Genomic DNA, 26,368 nt, shown 5'->3' with positions numbered 1-26,368 from the left:
TCTGCTCATATCACATCCTGACAGGATATGGTACAGGCTTTATTGGTGGCAGGAAATGAGTGAGGGGCTTTTGATAGACGGATACTATTATGTGGATCTCTCCCAGATAGTTTTGCACAGAAAATGATCTCTATCCCCACGTGTGTGTGTGTGTGGGGGGGGGTTGTATTTGCTGGGCAAAGACCAGCAGCAGATAGGCATGGAAGGAAACCTATGTGACCACCCATTACTTCCCTCACTTAACAAGTGTTTATTGAGCACATACTATGTACTCCTACTGGCATTGGGATTCAGTTACAAGCAAGATAACCATTGTCTCTACTTTCATGGTGTTTACTTTCCAGTGAAAGCAAAGCAACAATGAAAACAAATAAAGCATCAAGTAGTAATAAGTTTGGTAAAGTAAAGGACAAAGATGATGTGGTAGACTCCAGTTTGGGAGTACTTACTTGGATAGGCAGGGGCAGATTACCAACTCAGCAGCAGTGAAACTGAGAGCAGATGGACAAGTTTCTGAATTAGGCTAGTGATAATAGAAATAGTAAGGGCCTGTGGAAGAAGTGAAGGTTTCATAGGATTCACATCTGGGTTGGGGAAGGCAATCTAGTCTGAGTCCACAGTTCAGAATTTGGCCAGCAAATAAAAGGCAGCACAGTCTAGAGGAGGCAACAAAAGACAGGTGCATTCACAGATGAGAGGCTCAGTCTTACATGGGCGAGGATGGCGGCTGGCAGTGCAGGTGAGTGCTTGAAGGGTGACATGGCAGGAAGGTGTGGTGGATAGTAGCAGTGGAGCCTGTGTTCTCTGGGAAAGAGGAAGTAAAATTACTTTTTATGATCAAGAATGGTGGAGTTGAAAAAAAAAGAAAAGAAAAAAAGAATGGTGGAAAGAGGGAACCACTTTGGCATGGTGACTATGCAAAAGGGCATTCATGCCTGAGGCCCAGTTTCAATCCCCAGCACCACCTAAATCAGAGGTGAGCCTGGCTCTGGTAAAATGATATTACCAGTAATAAATTAATAAATGGTGGAATCTGAGTAGAATGAGATTGGCATATAAAAATTATGGGTTTCTGGTATCACTTTTCCAAATACTAGCTTAATTAACAATGTCTACATCATAGGTGACTTATTAGGACTCACCTTCATTTCCTCTGTTTTGTTTAAGATTTATTTACTTTTTTCTGTTTTTTTTTTAATCTCTTTATTGGGGAATTAATGTTTTACATTCAACAGTAAATACAATAGTTTGTACATGCATAACATTCCCCAGTTTCCCATATAATAATACAACCCCCACCAGGTCCTCTGTTATCCTTCTTGGACCTGTATTCTCCCCACCCACCCACCCCAGAGTCTTTTACTTTGGTGCAGTATGAAGATTTATTTACTTTTATGAGAACTGTACACTACTCAGCTCTGACTTTACATTACTATTGCAGATTAAACCTGGGCCCTCTTGCATGAGGGCCCTGTGCCCTTAGACTGGGCTCGCTCCCTGCCACACTTGTCTTATGAGTGTTGTTGTGGCCCTGGTTAGCTCTGCCCAGCAATTGCCACACAGGTGTGTACTCTGTGCTTTCCACTCCATCTCCTCATACGCCTGTGAAACCTTGAAGGACAAGCAGTGAAGCACGATCTGTGGCTCAGAGTAAACGCTCAGCAGATGTGCATGGGATTCCCGAATGAACACATGGGAAAACCAAGGTGATGGAATTGGAAGCCACAGGCCCACAGGTAAGCCTGCTACTTCCAGCTCAGGCCTAGCCACCATCATATAGAGCTTCTTGCTAGAAGGAAGGAAGCTTTCAGTTCTGCTTATTCTGTCCCAGAAACTGTTTCCACAGAGCCTCTTTGCAAAGCACTCTAGCTTCTGGCCACTGAATTCCCTGCCCAGGGACACTCAAATGATCTAGGTGGTAGCTACCCCCCCACCCTTCCCCCTGCAGGAAGAAGCCCGGTAGCAAGGCCTCTGGGAGCCACTGGCTTCTTCCCCCGCCCTCCAGCACCAGCAGCTGACATCACATGCAGGTACAGCTCCCTGCCCCATCGGAGGGCAGGAGGGAGCAAGCTCACCCAGTTCCCAGAGCACTGCCAGATGTTGAGATGCAGGAGGGCTGTGTTTAGGCTGGTGGCTGGGCTGCAGGCGGAGGGGACTGGGCCCATCCAGGGCTTCAGGCTCATTTACCCTGGGCCCTGCACCTGCCTGTGTTTCATCCTGCCTACATCTCAGTCATCTCAGTGCTGGCAGAGCTCATAAGCAGGAGCCCAGGTCAGCAGCAGCAAATCCTTGGAGCTCCAGAGGGGGACGGCCCCAGGGGTCCTGGCTGCCATGTGGCAGGTCCTGCCCTGAAGCCAGCATGGTCCAGGACCTGCCCTCTGAGACAGTTTCGTGTAGCACGGCTGTCAGGCAAGCCTGCCACTCCCACGTCTCCTCTCTGAGGAAGAAGCTGTTCTTTCTACGAGCCAAGTAGGTGGCAGCGGGGCCCCGGAGACCAGGCATGGGGACGTGGCACTTGGAGGATTTGGGGTCACTTGGGGTTTCTCACAGAGGTGGGAAACTTTGGTGCCTGGCTCCTGTGTTTGGAAGTAGTGTATAGTTCCCAGTCCAGTGACAGGCTCCCAAGGTCAAGGTGGAGGGCTGTTAGACTGGCCCTCTCTGTGTGTCCCCGACCCAGGTTGTTATTTTGCTTGTTCATGGCACATTGCATCCATCGGTAAAGAATTGGAGGTCCCAAGAGAAAGGAGCTGCAGAGAACAGTGTCATCTACTTGATTTAGGGTGCCCTAGGCAAGTGTCTTCAGAGGTGTGAGGGAGAAAGACATTTGGGGAGTATTGTCCCTGTGTGTTCACCTGCTATACCCACTTATTTGATACTTTGACTCAAGCTGCTGGAGCAGATAGGCCAGTGTGTGTGTGTGTGTGTGTGTGTGTGTGTGTGTGTGTGTGTGTGTCTGTGTGTGTGTCTGTGTGTGTGTCTGTGAGAGAGAGAGAGGGGGAGAGATGGGGGGTGTCTGGGCATCATTCGGCATGAGAGAACTCCTCCTAAAGTGGCCCCTGAGTGTCTAGGTGCTCCTTGCTGGACATGCTACACCACACAGTCTGGGGCTGATGGAGGAGAGGAAGAGCAAGTGTCAGCTGCCCGACCCCATCAGAGGCTGGCTGTCCTGAGAGGGTCCTTCTGAGCAGGGTCCTTGTATATATAGATTGTGAAGAGAAACACAGGGGCGGGGGAGGTAGCATGATGGATATGCAAATGGACTCTCATGCCTGAGGCTCTGAGGTCACAGGTTCAGTCCCCACACCACCATAAGCCAGAGCTGAGCAGTGCTCTGGTAAAAGAGAGAGAGAAACAGAACGAGAGAGAGAGAGAGAGAGAGAGAGAGAGAGAGAGAGAGGCACAGCAATAAGAAAAAGGAAATGGAACAAATGGGATAAGGAGAGACAAGAAAGGTAGAGTGAGGCCAAATGGATTTCAAGGGGGATTTTGGTCTTACTCTTCTCCCTCCCTCTCTCTCTCCCTCTTCCCCCTACCCCCTTCTCACCACCTCCCCCACATTCCCTGCATGTGTTGATGCCCACAGCTGTTCAGCCACGTATTGGCAAGCGTTCTCTCCCCAGGGTGTTCTCATGGCAGTTCTGAGCTCTAACACAAGCCAGTTCTGACTCAAGGATGACCCAGCGCTGTGCCTTGCACACAGGTACATAGCAGGAGGTAGTGGCTGGCAAGGGACTCTGACTTTTGGGGTAGACACAAGGTCCTTTCTCAGGAATGCTTTGAAGACTGGCCAACCTTCCATGACATTCCGGCTCTGCCACTTACTGGCTCTGTTCATCTCACAGGATCATTCCTTCCTCTCTGAATTGCCCCTTCTTTATGAGGGGAGGCAATTGCATCTGCTGCTCTGTGGAGGTCCTGGGGCTCCACAGCATGAGATTAGGTGGGAAAAGTGCTTACACAAACTGCAACAGCAGCTTGGCTGTTGTTGGCAGCAGTCTGGAGGCTGGGGCTGAGCTAAGTGGGTGGTGTGCAGCAGAAGCACAAACTAGTCTGGGAGAAGGGGCACTATTGAGCGGCCCCAGGTCCTGGGAAGTCACACACATATGTTGTGGTTCTCACTCCCCCCACTTATGTCCCCTGTCAGCATAGTCCTGCCGTAAACACTTGCATTTGTGACTTGGATAATTTCTCTCTATATACTGGCCCCTAAGCTTCCTATGAGCAGGTACCATCTTTGTTTGGTCCATTGGTACACACCCAAGCTGAGCACAATGCCCAACTCTGTAACTGATAAATGACTAAGTGAACATGTGAGTAACTGAGACTTCTAGTTGTTCTAACAATCTGTGAGTGTGAGACTCGGAGCCTGTGCCATGATGCTTCAGCTTTGGGGATGCTCACAGTCACAGCTTGTGACTTTGTCCTGTGATCACCCTCACATTTCCTCTGGCTCATACACATGTGATGGGGGGGGATCAGTGGCATGATCTAGTGAAGATGGCACACGTGGCTTTCATGTGTCTAGCATAGGTTCACAGAAGAGAGAAGAGCAAATCTTGAGTCAGAGGCATGGTGGAGAAGGGGCTGCCCATCACCTGCCTGCCCCCTTCCCCTCTGCTCTCCCTGAGTCCCTTCCTCCCTTTGCAGCTCCTCGGGGCAGGCAGTCCCAGCTGCTCTGTCAGCAGAACTGTCTGCAGGTGTAACCATCACCTGCGCAGTATTTCTCCGATCCAGCATTTCTTCTCTACCTGCAAGATGGGGATCATTAATTATAGCTCAGCCGGCCACTCCAGACAGCCAAGGCCATGGTGGGGGTTGGATATGGACACCTTCAAGGTGCATGAAAGTATCAGTTTCATATCCCAGCTTCCCTACTTCCTGCTGGGAGAGATTCTCTCCTCCTACAGCCAGGGTGAAGAAGGAGTGTGGCTGGGGAACACCAGGGTGGCTCATTCCCACCCTGGATTTGCATTTTTTACCTCCCTTCTACTCCAGGGTAGAGGTACAATGAGAGCCCCTCAAAGCCTGAAGTATCAGCTCCGAGCAGGTACTTGCAGAGGCTACTCCTCATATTCCATCAGGGTCTTGAAGGCACCTGCCAAAGATTGATGCTCTAGCTGCCCTGTACACCTCTACTGGTAACTGTTTTTATTTATAGACATTGTATGCATGGCACCAAGTGTGCTGACTGTTAAGTAACAAAACTGGACTTTTCCCCCTGGGTGACCAGCAGCCGGCATGGGATCCTCATGGGCCTCAGCCTTCAGGTGGGTTTCAGAATCACAGAGCATGTTCTGTATGCAGGTTTACAGGCCCCTCCAGTTCTGAGTCAATGGACTGGGGTTGGCCTAGGAATGTGCTCATTCTCCATGTATCCCTAGAGATTCTGACTTGGGTGGTCTGAACCTCTCTCTTAAGAAGCTGGTCCTGCAGGTCACAGCCCATAGCTGTCACCAGTCTGTCTACAGCCAAGCTCACCATAGGATAGAGTGCAGACAGGAAGACCCAGATCTCCTGTTCCTGGCCTCTGACATCAGTTTTCGGGGACCTCTGGGTAACCTTGTGTATGTTTTCCCCCATCTCGGGGACCTCCTGTTTATCCCTTGTCTATTTTCTGCAAAACCCTGGAAACCCCATGCTCCAGCCAGGTGGAAGGTCGGGGGATGTATAATTAAACTAACCTTTTGTCTTAGCTGTCACAAACTTTTCAGGTTGCTCAATGCTTCTTTCCTCTTATCCTGAGGGCTGTGCACATACAAGCAGTGAGCTGGGCATCCCCTTTCTCTCTGCGCCATTCCCTCCTTTGTCTTAAGGTGAAACTCTTCCATCCATGCAGAAAAATCCATTGTCATCCTGGTTCAAAGTAGTGTGATCTAGGGAGGGGCTTATGAGCAATGTCTGAGTGCTCCCAACTCCCCCCCATACATACACCAGCACAAAGCCCCATTGTGTTGTTCTTTGTGTGAATGTAATGGCTGCATTTGTAAGGAGAATGAAGGGCTGGGCTATTAAAACTCTTGCTTTATTAATTTGACTCTGTGACAGACTTGCTTTGGATTGAAAAAGTGAACAGACCTGCCCTTTTCTTTCAGAACCTTGGCCTCCCCCCCCCCCAGGCAGTTTCTTCACTGCCAGGCTAATTTTTTTCCCCCTAGATAGGTAGAAAAAGAGAAAGAGGGAGAGAGCAGGTTACTCTATCCTGGCGCTTCCCCAGTGCGTGCCAACTTCCATGCGCTGGTGAGGTGTGAACCCAGGCCACGTGTGTAAGGTAAGGCACACACATTACCTGGTGAACATCTGAAACAATGGGATTCCCATCTGGCTAAATGCTTGAACCAATTGTCCTTATAAATAGGGGTATGAAGGGAGTCAGGTGGGTTAAGTGCATGTGGCGCCAAGTTCAAGGACCAGCTCAAGGATCCTGGTTCGAGCCCCTGGCTCCCCACCTGCAGGGGAGTCGCTTCACAGGCAGTGAAGCCAGTCTGCAGGTGTCTATCTTTCTCTCCCCCTCTCTGTCTTTCCCTCCTCTCTCCATTTCTCTCTATCCTATCCAACAACGATGACATCAATAATTACAACAATAAAACAAGGGCAACAAAAGGGAATAAATAAATATTTTTTAAAAGTAAATAAAAAGGGGTATGAAACATAGACTTAAATAGGAAACCCGTAAAAGGGGATGGCAGAGGTCATAGGAGTCTCCTAATCTGTGTAGTAGCTATATCTTCTCACCCAGAAAAGGATTTCTGTTCAGAAACATCATGATTTTGATAGAAGCAGGAAAGATCTTCAGTCAGCTTCTGTGGTTCCCTCCTTTTGTGGGAACATTAGTAATCTTGTGGGAGAAGGAGTTATTTTACCTAACTTGTCTCATGACCTCCATTTATTGGGATCTATCATCAGTGGATACTTTGGCCTCACTTCGGATACATGAACTTGGCATCTACGTCAGGTGCTTATCTGCCTCTTCAGTAACCTCTACAATGGGAAATTTGCCCAGGAAATTAACTGAGAGTCTCTTTCCATAAAGAAGCCTAAGATTTGGGTCTGGGTAGTGGCATACCTAGTTAAGTGCACATAGAACTAAGGTCTGGGTTCAAGCCTCCAGCTCCCCACCTGCAGGGGGTCCACTTCACAATTGATGAAGCAGGTGTCTACCTTTCTCTATCTCCCTCTCCCCTCCTCTCCTCTCAGTTTCTCTGTCCAATCAATAAAATGGAAAAAAAATGGCCACCAGGAGCAGTGGATTTGTAGTGCCAGCACCAGATTGCAGCGATAACCCTGGAAACAAAAAAGAAAGAAAGAGACAAAGGAAAAAATGAAACTTATGATTCTAGGGGAAGTTCTGCAAATCTGCAAGTATGGGGACCAGACCAGAGATGACTTGGAACATCTGTGTCTTCTGTGAGCAGTGTCTAAGTTCTGAGGCATTGCCGGTTCTTAACGCTGACAGCTGCTGTTGAAGGGGGTGTTGCACTTGCGCAAACTTGTCCCTTAGGAGCACTGTCTGGGGACCAGCTGATGGAGGGAGGGGGTGTAACTGGGCTGGGGGTGGCCGGTGAGTTGTGTAGCCAGAGATGTTAGCTGTGCACTGGAACTGGTGTGGGTGGCTCAGGATGGGAGAGCTAGCCCATCGAGTTCCCATTGTTTCTAACCCTGAGTGCCCTCAGATGGTAATTAGAAAGACAGCATTAGTTAATGTGTCTGGGGAGGTAGCACAGTGGTAGAGCACATGCCTTGTATGTGTGAGGAGCTCTGGGTTTGAGTCCCCCAAATTCACATGCCAGAGCCATACTCAGTATTCATGTTCTCTTACCCTCACTTCCTCCCCCACCACCCTCTCCTATAAAGTAAATCTTTAACAAAATGAAATGGTTCTATACCCACCCCACCTCCCACCCCCTGCCACCCAGCATCATCAGAGATCAGCCCACCTTTTGCAGACCAATTCAGACTTGAGCATGGCAGTGTCAGCCGCCATGCCATTCAGTTAGCCTCATACAGGCCATTTCTGCCCACTCTTAACTCCTCTCAGACACTTCAGTCCAGTCCTCTCAGGGAAATCTTTGAGATTTTAATTTTGAGTCTCTTTTTGTATCTGAATCTTTCTCCTGCTTCTGACCTGATTGGGTTCCCTGATTTCCTTTATGGATTTCTTTTCCCCTACTTTTTCTTTTTTTATGTTTATTTACTTATGAAAGAGAAGAGAAAGAACCATAGCATCACTCTAGTACATGTGATGCTGGGAATACAACTCAGAGCCTCATGCTGTGAATCCAGTGCTGTACCCACCACACCCTTCCCTGGGCCAGACCTTTTTTTTTTTTTCATTTGGATTTTTCTGTTCTTTGATGTTTTTTCCTCTCTTGAGTTTTATTCTTCCCACTTAATGCTACCACTCAGTGTATGACCTGGGATTGTAATCTCATTTCTTTCTTTCTTTTTCCATATATATTTTGCCTTTTTCCATATTCTAGTGACTGTTATCCTTCCCTATATTTATGTTTATTCATCTAAAACAAGCAAACATGAAATGATGAGTTTGTTTTCTGCCCACTCTACTTCTATCATGATGAGCTTTGCAAAAGACTTAAAATTTCATGCTGGGGACTAGAGAGGTCACATGGTCTAGGGAAGATAAAAGGTGAACCACTGAACTGAAAAACAAAAGCAAAATCTTTACACTTAGGTAGTATTTATTGTGAGAAAAGAATTTACTTGTGTTATCTTAGTTCATCTTCACAGCAGTCTCTGACTTCAACAGTCTTATAATATCTGTCTTGCAGGTAAGGAAATAAGGGCACAGAGAAGCAGAGTAGTTTGCTCAAGGTGACACAGGAAAATGGGTGGTGGAGGTGGAATGCCTTGAGAAATAAGCTCTTTATCATGCTCCCCCCACCCTCTGGCTTTCTATAGAGCTGGTGTGAGCTATCTAAAGAGAAATTCACTTCCTCCATCAGATACACAACCAGAGAAGCAAATGCTGCCCCCTTTCTCCATCACTCACTCTCTCTCCCTTCTTCTTTCTTCTTCCTGTCTCCTCTCCAGAGAAGCTGGCAGTTCTGTGTGCAGGGATCAAAGACATCCAATGACCTTTCATGGTCCGTATTTTTATTTTATTTTATTTAAGAAAGGAGACATTAACAAAGCCACAGAATAAGAGGGGTACAATTCCGCACAATTCCCATAACCCGATCTCCATATCCCACCCCCTCCCCTGATAGCCTTCCCATTCTCTATCTCTCTGGGAGTATGGATCCAGGGTCATTGTGGGTTGCAGAAGGTGGAAGGTCTGGCTTCTGTAATTGCTTCCCCGCTGAACATGGGTGTTGATTGTTCGATCCATACTCCCAGTCTGTCTTTCTCTTTCCCTAGTAGGGTGGGGCTCTGAGGAAGTGGAGCTCCAGTACACATTGATGCAGTCGTCTGTCCAGGGAAGTCTGGTCAGCATCTCGCTGGCATCCGGAACCTGGTGGCTGAAAAGAGAGTTAACATACAAAGCCAAACAAATTTCCCCCAGTCCTGGAACCTTAGGGTGGGGCCCACTTTTCTGCATGCTGCTCCCAATTCAAATCAAATAATATTGCATCCGTGGATCGCAACCTAATCAACGCAACGAGTGCCACTCCAGCATGCTTCACTTCAGACTGTGACCAGAGACTTCAGGTGTGGAATGACAACCCTTCAGCTTCATCACTCGGGTCAGACCTTTCCTTTCATAGTATTCTCTAATTCCATTCCAGGTGTTCCACTCCCCAATAAAATCCCCAAACCTAGATATAGTCCAGGTCCCCTGAGATAGAGCATAGGTTCACCCGTGCCCATAAACTAGGGGAAAAATATATACCTGAAAGCAGAAGTACACAAGAGCATGCAGGGAATACCCCCCAACACTTCATCTGCACTATTACAGTCTTTAGGTCCATGATTGTTCAACAATTTGTTTGGCTTTGCATGGTCTGTATTTTTAGCCTCCTATAGTTCTGTAACTCTCATCCTATTTCAATGGCACATTTTTAGTTTAAAGTCAGCACCCAATCACTAGTGGGGAGAGAAATTTCTCCTTTGGGGCAAAGACAGCTGATCCCCATTAGTAGTCTCAGAATGGTCAAGTTGCATCTTGTATGAGCAATGCACCTTGGCTCAGAGAACTACATTTCCCATAGTGCAGCAGTGGGAAGTTGATCTGACAGGGTCTGAAGCAGCTCACTTAGTTTCACTGCAGGCCCTCCTATCATGAGGCAGCTGCCTTAGAGGAGGCCCTTCCTAAAGAAGCACGTGCAGTGTCCAACCTCTGAGCTGTCCGGGAGGCTTGCAGGCCATCCCTCCCCCTAACCCACTCCAAACATTCTTGCCAGGCTTGCCTCCTTTGAAGATCTGGATTCCCCCCCCATCCTTAACTTGGCACATAAGCATAGTAATTAAAAAGTTGGAATATGAGACCTAGGGTAAAATAATTAGTGCAGATAATTGCCCTGGAGGGAGAGTGATATAATGATGATATTATAAAGTATGTGCGTGTTCTCTCTCTCTGATTATAAAGAGAATGTGCTCTCATATTTTTACTAAATATTGGGCAAATCAGATTAAGATGAAGTTGCAGAAGAGGAAGCTTCTGGTCTCTAATTCAAAACCAATGAATAGGTGGGGGCAGATAGCATAATGGTTATGCAAAAGAGAGACTCTTTCCTGAGGCTCCAAAGTCCTGGGTTCAGTTCTCTGCACCACCATAAACCAGAGCTGAGCAGTGCTCTGGTAAAAACAAACAAACAAACAAACAAACAAACAAAAAACCCCACCAAAACCAATGCACAGAATAGAGGGATTATTTATCTTGGAAAGAGTTATTCAGAGTAAGTCCTTCCTGGTAAGTAGCAGGGGTGTAGATTCAGCAGTTTATTGATTAGATGCTCAGAGTCATTTTCTCTCCTTTTCCCCTTTGTGTCATTCTTTTTCTTTCTCCCTGACATGTCATTGGATGCTTATGTACTCCTCTTCTCATCTATCCTCAGCTTCCTGCCCTGCCCCCTTTTCCTGGGTGTCTGTTCTGTAGCTAATAGCACTCTTCCTCCTGCTATGAATTCAAAACATGAGAATGACCAGCAGGACAAACACAGATGCTCCAATGCTCCAGGCTGATTGTAGTTCTAGGACTGGTCTGTGGTGCTCACTGCATGGGGCTGGGTAACAGCTTGCTGCCCCTAAGGACCAAGCCAGTAAATGAGCTCGGTCATCTGGGAGACTGGGTGAAGTCCATTACATGTGTCTGATTGCTGCAGGATTTGGATGAAATAGAATGTCCCTCTTATGCATGCCAAGCTTGTTCTCCATATGTCTGTTGGATAGCCGTCCATGGAAAAGAGAACCCCACAGGTCATGCTGTTAGCCAGAGAGAAAGAGGATTCGGAGCAGAGATGGCACCCATGGAACAGGCACAACCCTCAGACCTGACCCTTTTGGGGGGTGTGATGGAATCCCCTCTCCTTGTACCTGCAGAGCTTCTGAGCCTTGCAAGTTCACTGTGTCTCTGACTGTAGTTTCCAACTCTCAGAATCCATGCAGTGAATTAAGATAAAGCAATCTATTAGCCTAGGGGTGTTTCCTTGTTTGTATTTGCCTCTTTTAAAAAAATATAGTTTTGTGGTGCTTGGTACCCTTAACCCCTTGACAAGCAGAGTCAAAGGGGACAGGAAAGGGAGAAGTAGCCTGTTCTGTTTGTGGTGTTTAGAAAAGGATGCTGTGTGCCTCCAGGGACCAGAGCACAGGTCCCTCTCACTCCTTCATATTAGTGTTGGTAGTTGACATGTTGGGTCAAGGTGTTAGACTGCTTGTTTGCCTAGACAACGTGAAAGAAGCTAAATCTGATTAAAAATTTTTTTTCTTTTTTTTGCCTTCAGGGTTATCACTGGGGCTCGGTGCCAGCACTATGAATCCACTGCTCCTGGCAGCTATCTTTTCCATTTTATTGAACGGGACAGAGAGAAATTGAGAGAGGAGGGAGAGAGAGAAAGGAGAAAGAGAGACACCTGCAGACCTGCTTCACCTTTTGTGAAGCAACTCCCCTATGGGGGGGGGGGACTGGGGGGTGGAGCCGGGGGCTTGAACCTGGGTCCTTGCACTTCATACTATGTGCATTTAACCCGGTGTGCCACCAATTGGTCCCTATTTTTTCCCTTTTGTTACCCTTGTTGTTGTTGTCATTGTTGTTGTTATTGATGTCGTCATTGTTAAATAGGACAGAGAGAAATGGAGAGAGGAGGGGAAGACAGAGAGAGGGAGAGAAAGACACCTGCAGACCTGCTTCACCACCTGTGAAGCGACTCCCCTGCAGGTGGGGAGCTGGGGGCTTCCCCTAATTTTTTTTTATCTTTATTCATCTAATAGAGTTAGTCAGATATTGAGAGGAAGAGAGACAGAGAGATACCTGTAGACCTACTTTACCACTAGTGAAGCTTTCCTTCTTCAGGTGCAGACTAGGGGCTTGAACCTCGGGTCCTTGTGCATGAAAGATGTGTGCTCAACCAGGTGCACCACCCCCCCCCCTTTTATTTCATCATTGGGTCTTCACTACTCTAGGCCAAGTTTTCTTTCTTTTTTTTTTCCATTTTTTAAATTTGTGACTAGTGATTTAATATTGATTTACAAAATTATGAGATAGTGAGTATAATTTCACCCTGTTCCCACCACTAGAGTTCTGTGTCCCCATTCCCTCCATTGGAAACTGGAGTAATTCTCCCAAGGCTGCAGACATGAGTTGACTATTACTTTTATAACTGTCTATATTTATATATTTATCTGCTCATTTCGCTATGGTCCTGTCTTTTCTTCCATTCTAAGACACACCTACACCTGTTACTACTGAATGTCCTTCCTTTTTTTCCATTTCCTTTTCCAGGTCCTGGTGGACTTGGAGTTCATAGCCCTCTGGCTATCTTCCCATAACATTTCAGCCCCTCTGGGAATATGGACCAAAAATAATTATAGGGTACAGAAGTTGGGAGTTCTGCCTTTTGTAATTGCTTCTCTGCTATACATGGGCATTGGCAGATTGATCCATACCCCCATTCTGTTTCTGTCTTTCCCTAGCTGAGTAGGATTCTGGAGAGGTGAGGCCCCGGGCCCACAGGTTAGGTTGTCTGCCCAGGAAGTCAGGATGGAATCATAGTGGCAGCTGCAGCTTGGTGACTGAAAGGCAGTAAGATATAAAGCAGGATAAAATGTTTAGTAAACAGGAATCAAAAAGTAAGAATAGAGCAGATGAGACTAGAACAGGGACTTTAAGGTGGTAAGAAGCTAGGAAGTCTATTTTAGCTATGTTCCTAGGGGGTCATGACTTTAGTAATTTTGCTTGAGCTCTACAGTTAACATGAAGCTAGACCAAAAATATTGTCTGGTGGGGGAGTCGGGTGGTAGCGCAGTGGGTTAAGTGCAGGTGGTGCAAAGTGCAAGGACCTTCGTAAGGATTCCGGTTCAAGCCCCTGGCTCCCCACCTGCAGGGGAATCACTTCACAAGCGGTGAAGCAGGTCTGCAGGTGTCTATCTTTCTCTTGCCCTCTCTGTCTTCCATTCCTCTTCCCCTTCTCTCTGGCCTATCCAACAATGACGACAACAATAATACAATAAGATGAACAAAAGAGAATAAATAAATTATATATATATATACATATATATATATATATATATATATATATGTATATATATAGTCTGGGAAGATGTGATCAGAGTTGAGAATAGAACTTGAAAGCTGGGTCAGGGCAGAGAATATCCCCTAAACTTGAAGAGAATTTATAAATACAATTAACTGTTTACCACAGTCTAACCCAGGGCTCATATATATTTACATTTAGCACAGGAGCCTGTGTCACTGAGTCCCAGTCAGTCTGAGCTCACAGCTCTCTCTATCTGAAAACTTGGCCTGGCCTGCCCTGCCACTCAAGGAAGACTGGTCCTGAAATGAGTGAAGCCTAGAATGTTCCCAGCTATAACCATGGACTGGGAGATTGAATCTGGGTCCTGTGCATGGTAGTGTTTGCACTTAACTGGATAAGAGAGAATGACAAAGAGAATAAGGGGGGGGCAGGAAACAGACAAACAAACACTCCTACCCACCAACCAGAGCACTGTTCAGTTCTGGTATAAGGTGGTGCCGGGGATTGAACCCATGTGGCCTCTGGGTCTTCAGGTATGCAATTTTGTGCCCCAACTGGGGAAGGCTGAACTTCTTCACTAGCACTATTTTTTTTCTTTATTGGGGGAACTAAGTGGTTTACATTTGACAGTAAAATATAGTTGGGAGTCGGGCGCTAGCGCAGCAGGATAAGCGCACATGGTGCTAAGCGCAAGGACTGGCATAAGGATCCAGGTTCAAGCCCCCGGCTCCCCACCTGCAGGGAAGTCGCTTCACAGGCGGTGAAGCAGGTCTGCAGGTGTCTATTTTTCTCTCCCCCTCTCTGTCTTCTCCCAAACAACCTCTTCCCACCCCACCCCTAAACCCGCGCCAGAATCCTTTACTTTGGTGCAATACACCAAGGCACAGTTTCTTATAGCACATCATCTTAAAAACCAGGAGGAATCCTAAAGGGGAAAAGAAAGTGAAGTATATTCTATGGAAGTATATTCTATGAATCTGTGACAATGAGGAGCAGGAGTTGTGAGGAGTGACGTGCAAGGTTGTCTGCTTTTTACTGACCAGAGATTTTAGAATTAGTGAATTGGAGTTTGAATCCTAGTCCCACAGTGCTGTTTGTGTACCCTGTCACTTGAAATATCGAGTCTCATTTTAATGGTCTTGGAAATGGGTACGGCAGTACTTAGCTCCAAGGGCTGTTGTGAGGACCCAGTGAGGTCCTTGGTGTGAAATGCGGAGTCACTGTGGAGTCCTGTGCCAGGGCGCTCCTAACTGAAGCCTGCCCGCCAGCTGGTGCTGTGCAAGTTGCTAGTATTGTCGCATTTGGGAAAACTCCTTCCTAAGTCTGTGTGGGTGCATCTGTGGGTGCTGTTGGGTGTGAAGTTTGGCCTCCTGGAAGCAGGACAGGACTGGGGGGGGGGGTTAGGGGTGGGGGGGGACAACTTGTGCGGGTGGGTGGCAGCTGCAGTCACAGTATCATTACTCTCTCCTAAAAAGTCTCTCGCCTTCTTTATTGATGTTGCACTAGGATTTAAGCTCATGGCACCAAAATAAGCCCCTCTGGGTTTCAAAGAGGAAAGTTAGATGTGCCTGTCTTTCTAGTCAATTCCACAGTGGTATTTGTGCCACAAGGTGATTTTTTTTTCATCACCATGGGCCGGTTCAAAATCTGCATTCAGCACTCAAATTAGATAAAATGGAGACAATTCTAAAAGCACTGTAGAAAGTTCTACTGATGAGTTCTAGTCCCCAGCTCCCCACCTGTAGGAGAGTCGCTTCACAGGTAGTGAAGCAGGTCTGTTGGTGTCTTATCTTTTTCTCCCCCTCTCTGTCTTCCCCTTCTCTCTCATTTCTCTCTGTCCTATCTAACAATAATGGCATCAATAACAACAATAATAACTACAACAACAATAAAAAGGGCAACAAAAGGAAAAATTAATTAAAAGAAAAAATAAAGTTCTGCTGATGATAAAAGCATCTAAAAATATGGACAACTTCAGGTTACAGTGTACTGTGTTGCTATAACTTGAAAGTATTGGTCACTGCCCTAAGACTCCTAAAATATGTAAGGGTTAGTAATGACTTGGGGTGATACCTGAAATGTGCTCTTCAGTCTCTTGTGTTTCTCGTATTCTTTTTGTTTGTATTTATTTATTTTTGCAACCAGTCTTATCACTGGGGCTCAGTACCTGCATGATAATTCTACTAATACTGATGGTAATTTTTCTTTTCTTTTTACTTGATAGGACAGAGAGAAACTGAGAGGGGCAGGGCAGAAATAGAGATAACTTCAGAACTGCTTCACCACTCATGAAGCTTCCCCACCCTGCCTGTGGGGACTGGGGCCTTGAACCTATGCCACCACCAGCCCTGTTTCTCCTATACTCTAATCTTTCTCACCCTTGCTTGGCTGCACATTCTCTAGGAGCTGGGTTGGGGGAAGTGATCAGGATGAGAAGTGAAGGGGGAAAGGAGCGCCCATCATTTCTTCTTGGATGTCACCAATTTCTAAGGGAAATGTCTTTATGAAACTGGGAAACAAGTTTGAGGAGACCTTTCCTGGACCTTTTTGCTTTTCCCTGAGCCTTAGCTTCCTCATGGAGCAGAAGTTCTGTGTTCCTCTCCACCTGTAGTGCTCTGTGTGTCTAGAAGCTCTGGCCAGGAGGGATCCCTGCACTTGACTGAAGACCCAGGAAGGCACTTGGAAAGGCTGATGGAGCCTGAACTGCCTGAGAGAAGACTTTGGGGGTGTGTGTGTGGGGGGGGGCGTGCTGCTTGGCTGCTGAAGACCCTGAGCTGTTCCTCCCTAAACTGTCCTTTCCAGTCAGCTGACCTCAGTGTATTTGATTTGAGCTTCTGGCAGAAAGTCCCGTGCTTCGCTGGAGCACACAGCGTGTTTCTTTGCTGGCTTGCAGGAGGAATGACGCTCTTTGTATTGAGCCGCATCAGCAAGTACACTTGGTAGAAGGCGGAACTGTGTTCTAAGGAGAGGCTTTGCATCTTCCATCCGGAAATGGGAGCAGCCGCCCCCTCACCCCTGGAGGGCCCTGGGTGCACTCAACCTCCCCCAGGTTGCGGGGGGTGATACGGGCCAGAGAGGAGTCCACTGTCCTTGCCAGCAGAGCCTGTTCCCGCTGGGCTGGAAACCTAGAGTGATGAATGGGGCCGGATGAAGTCATTCAGCTCCTCCAATCAGGCTGCTCGGCAGAGCCAGGGGCCTCTGCTGATCCAGTCGGGCTGCGGGCTGCTCTCATGTACTTTTAGACAGAGGCTGGGAGTCTCGGGGAGCGTGGGGGTGCGAGCCGCCTGCCTGCTCCGGGCTCCTGGGTAGGCCTCTGTCAGTCTGAATGTTATTGCAAGGTGAGTGGCTTCACGGTGAATTCCTCTCCCTCTGCATTCTTGACCTTGCTCCTTGCACAGCACCTCCGGCTTCTATCAGAGGAGCTGCTCCTTCTTGCGGTTCTCATGCCTGCCCCCGTCACCCCCTAGCTGCTACCCCCTTGCCCCCCCAGCACTTGCTCAGCACTGGCCAGCTGGCTGCCTCCCACACATTCCCCTCTTCCTGACCTGTGGGTGCCGGTTGGCGGGGTGATGGGTGGGCAGGGCCTCCCTCTCTAGGAGCTCTCCCCCAGCAGGGGGCGCCCTGATGAGACCCACACTGGAGTCTCTGGGAAGAAGTATCAAGCAAGGGGGACCCTTCCACCCAAACTCAGTTTGATGTAGGCATCCATGGGAACACAGGCGGCCGCCCCAACTTGCTGGGGTCCTGCACACCCCTGCTCTCCCATCACCTCAGTTGACCTCAAGGGTCAGATTTTAGGAACAGGCTTCCCATTTCCCCCCGGTCTTCCAGGGGGTGGCAGTTCTCTGGGGTGGCTCTGCCTTGTGACTCTGCCTTTTCTCTCTGGACGGTGCCGTGCTCCTAGGCCACGCAGAGATGATGGAGCCGGCCGACATGGCCACAGCAAAGGTAGGATGGAAATGCTGCCGGCCGAACTGTGCGTAAGTGGCTTCGCTTGGCGAGTTCTGCCTTTGGTTCACTTTTCTCTCCCTTCTTCTCCCTCAGCACCCCCACTGCCAAGTATCCAGGGGCTGTGTCAGAGTGGAGGAAAAATGCATAAGCACAAGACCCCCCAGGAGAGGGACAGAAGGCCAGGTGGCAGGGCACACACTACCCAGCGTGCCCAGAGGGGGGCAGGCAGAGGGAACTGACCTAGAGCTCTGCGCTGACCACTGGATCTGCCTCTCTTTAGTATGACCTTGGTCTTCATCTTTCTTTATCCTGTCTCTTAAGTCACCCCCTCCTCTTCTTCTGCAGTGCTTTCTTAGTCCATTCATGCCCCCTGCACCCTCTTTTCACCTGCTGTTTATTTCTTTTCTCCGTGTGCCTGTTGTATAAGGAATGGGTGGGGCTGGTGCGGGCTGGACAATGCAGAGCAGAGCCTGACTCTCACCCTGCAGCCGGCGGTGGCCTTGGCATTGGCCAGGACTGCGTTTCTGAGCGGCAGATGCTGCTGCTGTCTCCTCCCTCGACTCATCTCATGCCCCAGTGGACTTGTGGGTCTGGGCACCTCTGAGAAATGGTGGAGCCTGGAAATCCTGTCACGAGCACCCTGTTGGTCCACCAGAGGGCGTTCTTGAGATGGGTTCCAACCTTCCTGAATCCTGCTGGCAATTTGAAATTTGTCTTTATGTACATTTTTCCTTAACAGGGAACTTGCACTATTGGGAACTGGTGGGAGAACCAAGGATATCTGGCTCCAGGGCAGGGGAAAAACCTGCCCTCCTTCCAGAATAGGCCTCATCCCGTGGCTCTGGGACCTTTTTCAGTTGGGTGGCAGAGTCTGCTTGCATCTCAGAGGTGGAAGAGTAGAGGAAGCTCAGACTTCTGGGGAAGCTTAGACCTGTGTGTGTGTGTGTGTGTGTGTGTGTGTGTGTGTGTGTGTGTGTAAAATAGAATGAGGTAGGAGGCCTAAGACACCCAAGTGCCATCAGCAGTAATGTGTCATAGCAATGAGGGTGGGTCTCTGTGACTCACAGAATCAAGTTCTCAGCCCCTTCCTTCCTTCCTTCCTTCCTTCCTTCCTTCCTTCCTTCCTTCCATTCCCACATGCTCTGCAGTCAGACCCAAGTTACTTAACCTCTCTGGCCTATCACCTCCCATTCTGCACAGTGGTGAAAATTCCACACCTTTGCTATTTTAACCAGCTTAGGCCTATCAGATAATTCATTTTCTTGGTAGAAACGGTAGGGGGTAGGTAAGAAGAAATGAAAACAGGTTTTCTTGGACCTCTAGCCTCCTTCTCTTGTCTTCTCCCTTCATGGACATGTGAACACCTCATTGGAGCACAGATGGTGGAGCATGGATGGTGCACCAGCGGTGGTGGGAGCAGTATCTGAAGCTGCTTTTGGTGCAGTTTGCTTCCAGCTTGTGCAGTCTGGCTGCAGTGCTGCTGTCTGCAGTCTGTACTGTGTGGTATCTCTCCCAGGACCGCCCTCTCGCAGACCTGCTGGTCAGCTGCCTCAGGGCTCTAAGTGGTTTGCTATGGGCCAGCTGGCTTTCAAGGGGTGGAGATGAGGAGAGCTCTGGGAAGAGGTGGCAGGGGAGGGTGGGGCAGGGTGATTCTGCAGTTAGTGTGTGTGCCTGGGTGTTAATGTTTGCACATTCACATGGAGGTAGAAAGGGCTTCCTGTTTCCTTGCCCCACAGCATCTTTGCTTCTCTACTGCAGAGGACCTAATCGGGTGAGGCTGAGCCCTTCGCCCTATCCATCCTTCCTGAGGCTGGTGCTTGCTCACCACCACAGAGAGTGGGTCTCGGGTGGGGAGTAGTTCAGGTATTTCCATCTGGGTCCTTGAGCCCTGAAGGGTCCTGGGTCACTGTATCTCCATCACTTGTGGCTGGAATTTTACATCTTTGCATTTTTCTGGGACAAGTACCAGTGACTGTCATCAGATCTGCAGAAAACTTATTACTCAGACAAGTTCAAGAACCTTTAAATAATCACAGTGCTTCCATGCAGAGCCTGCTTTGCATTCTGCAGCCCAGGTACAAAAACCTATATGTCATGCAGGCGTGCAGCCTTTGGGAATGTAGCAGAGCATCCCTGTGACTCATTCTAAGTCATTTACATAGGATTTGAATGTCACTTTTTAAAATGTGTAAATACATGTAAATGCAGCCGTCTTTCCTTAGTCTTTCTCCTTTAATTTTTTTACAAGCTTTTATTGAGACAAAGTAAGGGTCAGAAATAGAGGAAAATACATGCTCTAGAGGATGTAGTTCCTCAAGAGAGAGGACCTCTCCTTTAATTTTTGAGGTGCTGTTCCCATGATTTTCTCAAGTTCCCAATGTACTGGGTTAAGTTATCCAAGAACAAGGTACATTCTGGTCATCTTCATAGGTTTATTTTTTTTTCCCTGCATCTGGGACCATGTGGATATGTTATTTTATCACTCCCAGGATGACCTTTTTATTCAGACAGAGAAACAGAGAGACCGACTAATGAGAAATGGTGTTCTGATGTGCTGGGGCTCAAAGCTGGGTTACACACTTGGCAAAGCACTGGCCCCACCTGATGAGCTTTCTCTCTGGCCCTGTGGTCAGTCTTGATGACAGCACTGCAGATCTAGACTGTGTTCCTCCCCTGGCTGTGGGAGGTGGGACTTCATCTCTGGGACACTCTGCCATTGCACTGTCTTAGTGCTGCGTACTCTCTCTTTCCTTTCTTCTCACTCATGTTTAAGTTTGCATTTTCAGACTTTATGTCTGATGGGACCATCTGCTGTTCGAGCAGAACTGTGTTAAGATATCTATGTGGCAAGTTGTATACCAAGACTTCCTAGTTCAACTCTGAGAAAAGAGGTTGGTAGGCATCCATTAATCCATCCATTCAAAAGATGTGGCACTGCGTTCCAGGGCTCTGTCATGCTTTTCAAGATGGTTCACACATGGGAGCAGGTGTTCCAGGTTCTTAGGGGAGACAGGTGAACAAACAAGCTATGATGGTACCAGGTAATTGGGTCTGTAATAGATATGAGAGTCACCAGGGACTTGCAGGAGCAATGTTTGATGTTGCCTGGGCAGACAATAAGGACTTTCCAAAGGAAGTAATACTTGACTTGAGACCCGAGGCATGGGTGGAACCCATCAGGTGGACTGGAGAGGAGAGGTGTTCTCCCTCTGACAAGGAGCTGGACTCCTCAGCTCAAATGCTGACACACCACTTCTGGCTCTGCAGACTTGAGTTAGCCGAGCCTTTCCAAGCCTGTTTCTTCATTTTCCCTTGAGAATGATACTACTCACCCTATGGGTCACTGTGAAGGTTGAATGAGGATTAAATGTCTGGTTCACTACAGACACATAGTGAAGAGTCCCTGGGCTGAAGAAAGAGACAGCATGGAGGTGGCAGGGTCCAATTCTAGCAAGTAGTAAGGTATGGCCAAGATAAGCAGACATGCAGAAAACTGGTGGAGGAAGAAGCTAGGACTGGTGGTCGGGGAAGTGGCACAGTGGATAAAGTATAGGATTCTCAAGCATGAGGTTCCAAGTTCAGTCCCTGGCAACACAAGTACCAGAATGATGTCTGGCTGGTGCCCCCCCTCTTCCTAGCTTTCTCATTAATAAATAAATAAAAGCTTTAAGAAAAAGAAGAAGCAGCTAGGACAGTAAACAGAAGGGAATTCACCTGCCCTGAAAGTCTTGTAGAGGACTAAGTTAATGGAAACACTGCTGTTAGTAGAAGGATGTGAGAAAGTACTTTGGCTTATAAGGGAGAAAACCAGGACTATTTCCCTCACTTTTGCATCATCTTGACACTTTGTATGCCTGTCTTCCCCCACTGAACAATAAGCTAAGGACTGGGTAATTTTAGCCTTTAAAGCTATTTATTTGTTTTATAAGAGTGATAGAGAAGTCAGAGTTCCACCCCCACACCTATAGACATCTAATCTTTGACAAAGGGGCCCAGACTATTACATGGGGAAAGCAGTCTCTCTTCAACAAATGGTATTGGAAAAAATGGGTTGAAACATGCAGAAGAATGAAACTGAATCACTGTATTTCACCAGATACAAAAGTAAATTCCAAGTGGATCAAGGACTTGGATGTTAGACCACAAACTATCAGATACTTAGAGAAAATTTTGGCAAAACTCTTTTCAGCATAAATTTTAAAGATATCTTCAATGAAATGAATCCAATTACAAAGAAGACTAAGACAAGCATAAACCTATGGGACTACATCAAAATAAAAATCTTCTGCACAGCAAAAGAAACTACTACCCAAACCAAGAGACCCCTCACAGAATGGGAGAAGATCTTTACATGCCATACATCAGACAAGAGGCTAATAACCAGAATATATAAAGAACTTGCAAGTCTCAACAACAAGACAACAAATAACTCCATCCAAAAATGGGGGGAGGACATGGACAGAATATTTGCCACAGAAGAGATCCAAAAGGCCGAGAAACAGATGAAAAATGCTCCAAGTAGGGAGTCCGGCGGTAGCGCAGAGGGTTAAGTGCAACTGGCACAAACCACAAAGACCAGCGAAAGGATCCCAGTTCGAGCCCTGGCTCCCCACCTGCAGGGGAGTCATTTCACAGGTGGTGAATCAGGTCTGCAGGTGTCTTATCTTTCCCCCTCTCTCCATTTCTATCTGTCCTATCCAACAACAATATCAATAATAACTACAACAATAAAAAAAATGCTCCAAGTCTTTGATTGTCAGAGAAATGCAAATAGAGACAACAATGAGATACCACTTCACTCCTGTGAGAATGTCATACATCAGAAAAGGTAACAGCAGCAAATGCTGGAGAGGGTGTGGGGACAAAGGAACCCTCCTGCACTATTGGTGGGAATGTAAATTAGTCCAACCTCTGTGGAGAACAGTCTGGAGAACTCTCAGAAGGCTAGAAATGGACCTATCCTATGACCCTGCAATTCCTCTCATGGGGATATATCCTAAGGAACCCAACACATCCATCCAAAAAGATCTGTGTACACATATGTTGTTGGCAGCACAATTTGTAATAGCCAAAACCTGGAAGCAACCCAGGTGTCCAACAAAAGATGAGTGGCTGAGCAAGTTGTGGTATTTGTGTGTGTGTGTGTGTGTGTGTGTGTGTATATATATATATATATATATATATATATATATATATATATATATATATATAGTGGAATACTACTCAGCTATAAAAATTGGTGTTTCACCATTTTCAGCCGATCTTCGATGGACCTTGAAAGATTCATGTTAAGTGAAATAAGTCAGAAACAGAAGGATGAATATGGGATGATCTCACTCTCAGGCAGAAGTTGAAAAACAAGATCAGAAGAGAAAACACAAGTAGAACCTGAACTGGAATTGGCGTATTGCACCAAAGTAAAAGACTCTGGGGTGGGTGGGTGGGGAGAATACAGGTCCAAGAAGGATGACAGAGGACCTAGTGGGGGTTGTATTGTTATATAGGAAACTGGGAAATGTTATGCATGTACAAACTATTATATTTGCTGTTGAATGTAAAACATTAATTTCCCAATAAAGAAATTAAAAAAAAAAAAGCCAGAGTTCCGATCTTTTATATGTGGGGATCAAACACAGGAGCTCAGCCTGCAAGTTCTGTGCTCTACTCAAGGAGCTATTCCCTAGACACTGTTTTGACATGTGTCTAGCATATCACTTGGTCTATAAAAGGCGCTCAGTAAATAATTGGCAAATGAACAAATAGAAAAGGGTCTGACTGCAAACATAAAGATGAGAACTGGAAGGCAGGTGAAAACTGATAGCAGGAAATGTGCTCTTGTCATATTTAAGGTGCAAGAGTTGCCATGATTTGTATCTGATAAATGGAGGCGAAGATGGGACAGTCTGCAGTGGATTCGAGGATCCTGGTGGGGTGACTGGTGGCTGGTGATGCGTTTATTAATGAGGGACAAGAGGAGAAGTGGGAGGTGACAAGCAGAACAGCATGCTGGCTTCCAGTTGCCCAAGAGACATCTAAGTAAAGACATTGGGAGCAACTGGAAATTTATGTCTGAGAGTAGGGAAGTAGTAATAGTTGTTCATCTATAACTGGGAAGCACAGGCCTATCTCCAAGGTGCTGTTTTCACAAGGAGGTCGTGTCACAACTGTGAGTTCATGGTAGGTGCAACAGTACATCCATCCTGTGATGGTTTCGAAAATTACACATAAATGAAGTCATTGTATTATCCAACTCAATTAATACAATATTATGCCAGTTATGGTTCAGTTTTCCCTTTTGTTGCCCTTGTTGTTTATCGTTGTTGTGATTATTATTATTGTTGTTATTGCTGTAGTTGCTAGATAGGACAGAGAGAAATAGAGAGAGGAGGGAAGACAGAGAGGGGGAGAGAAATATAGACACCTGCAGACCTGCTTCACTTGTGAAGCAACCCCCCTGCAGGTGGGGAACCAAGGGCTCAAACTGTGATCCTTATGCCAGTCTGTGTGTTTTGTGCCATGTGCACTTAACCCACTGTGCTATTGCCCGGCCTCTCATTGATTGATTTTTAATTTTTTTTCAGTGAGGTTTATTTATTTCACAAGGAAACAACAATTAAGGAAAGAGGCCTTAATTCCTGTTATATGCAGTGCCAGGGCTCAAACCCAGGACTCCAGGTCTGTGATCTACACTGAATCACTGCTCCAGCTACTATATCTCCCTCCTTAGAAAGACCAGCTTAGGAAGGCCTGTGACCCAGACAAGAGAGCTGCCTAGAGAAGCTGTTCATAGCCACTATGCCGCAGAGGAGTGTGAGATCTCACAAGTGAGAAAACCTTCCCAACAGGGTGTCTGACAGGTGAGCTGTGTAGACTGTGTAGATGCAGAACTGGCAGATTTTATTTTACCTATAAGAAGTGACAAAATTAAAACATAAATAGCAGACATTTATAGAAGTTAAAATAATTTAATTTAAATAAATCTGAGTCATTCATTTATATAAATAAATTCATTGAATACATTCAAATAAAATTATAAACTTAAATCATAAAATGTCACCACATTTTGTTTTTTATGATATGTTACCAAAAATTCAAAATATCAGCTTTTTGTTGAGCTGGAGAGAAAACAGCGATTTAACAATAGAGGCTCATGCCTGAGACACAAGATGTCCCAGGTTCAATCCCCAGCACCAACCACTATAAGCCAGAGCTAAATACCAATTTGATTAAAAGAAATATTTATGATATCTAGCTTTTTTAAACTTGCCATACTACCTTTCATTTTTTTAAATATTCATGTCTCAAGCAGGTCTTGTCACAACTGTGAGTGGTGGTAGACAGTAACAGCACATCCATCACCGTAATCAATCTGAAAATCACACTCGAATAAAGTCATTATATTATCCACCTCAATTAATACAATGCTATGTCAGTTATGGTTCAAGTTTTCATTGATTGATTTTTAATTTTTTTCAGCAAGGTTTATTTAGTTTACAAGAAGGCAACACTGAGAGTCCAGAATCCATTCTGGCATATGCAGCATCAGGGCTCGCACCCAGGCCTCCAGGTCTTGTGAACTCCGCATGAGTCCATGTAACACCCTCAGCATAGAGTGCATAGCACTCGGGTGTCCCTGAGCGAGCAGATGCCGCCTTGTGTGGAAGGACACAGGTGCATTTGCTGAGTGATTTTACTTGTGACAGCATTTACCGATCGCAAGACAGATGGCACCTGAGCTCTGAGGTCTGTTCATGATTATACTTGTCTCCCCTGCCTGTTGTATGTTCAGAGCTTACAGTGCACATAGAAGTCAGAAACATCTTTGAGATTTGTTTTTTCCCACTCTTAAGATATAGATGAAGAAAAAGCCTGATGGTAGGAAATGAAAACTCAAAATCCAACCCACTAGCTTCAGTCTGCTCCCTCCAAATACACCTGCACTAATTGGCAGTGATGGCAGCAACATGTTCCAAAGGCACTATTTCTGGACGCCTGTCACGCACATAGGAAGTTCTTGTCTCCATAAAGCATGATGACACATACTGGATTCTCTTCCTGGCTAACTCAGTTGTCTTAAGACTAGACTAGTTAAGAAATTTTTATCACAGACAGACTTAGTATAGGTTACCTGATAACATTCACTACTAATCGTATAATGGTTACTAATGTGCTCATTTAAGGAATGAAAGCCCTCAGTCTTGAGTTTCTCTGTATCTCTAGTGGAACTCACTGTTTTTATTATCCTGGCTTTGTTAGGATGATTTAATATATCTATGTAATACCTGTATTACATAGATATATTATCTATGTAATATATATGTGTATTATCTTAGTCGGCCCTAAGTTTCTAACTGCTGAGGAGGATGTTGGGTTTCTTGTTGAGTTAGCATCATGATTTGCCTGGGTCATTCACATTAGGCACTCATTCATTAAGGATAGTTACTGTTGAAGAAACAAAATATCACACAAACATTCCCAACAAGACAGGAAAAATCAGAAACTTTTTTTGTCTGAAGGAAGAAAGTAGATTAAGAAACCCAAAAATAAGGCCTTTGTTTCTTGTCATAGTAAGTAGCTGTAATCTAAAGACTCTGGGATTTTTAGAACTATGATTAAGGTCTACTGGAATCTTACTCCATATGTTGCCACATGATCTGTCATTGACAACCTTATAGATTGTCATTGTCACCTTTTTGTAGAAGGAGCCCAGGCTTAGAGAAATGAAGGAACTCCCTCAAGGTCACATAGCTGTTAACTGGATCTGAACT

General features: G+C 46.4%; 1 protein-coding gene across 7 annotated transcripts in view; it reads left to right on the top strand.

Annotated features, from left to right (window-relative positions):
• Positions 1-26,368, top strand: part of GRAMD1B (GRAM domain containing 1B) — a 205,319-nt gene that overhangs the window by 61,226 nt on the left and 117,725 nt on the right. Inside the window, exons 1-2 of one of the 7 annotated variants that reach the window (XM_060179862.1) lie at positions 16,927-16,987; positions 17,554-17,597. The exons of 5 other annotated variants lie outside the window; for them this stretch is intronic. Coding sequence is in view for 1 of the 2 variants with exons in the window: in XM_060179858.1 (XP_060035841.1) it covers positions 2,360-2,469 (110 nt within the window). In the remaining variant the exon portion in view is untranslated. Of the gene's footprint in view, positions 1-2,188; positions 2,470-16,926; positions 16,988-17,553; positions 17,598-26,368 lie in introns of those variants that run through there. One more of the 7 variants, XM_060179858.1, reaches the window with a different exon arrangement.

The sequence above is a fragment of the Erinaceus europaeus genome, chromosome 20, assembly GCF_950295315.1.
Source record: "Erinaceus europaeus chromosome 20, mEriEur2.1, whole genome shotgun sequence".
NCBI lineage: Eukaryota > Metazoa > Chordata > Mammalia > Eulipotyphla > Erinaceidae > Erinaceus > Erinaceus europaeus.
This window is presented reverse-complemented; position numbering and strand designations above follow the sequence as displayed.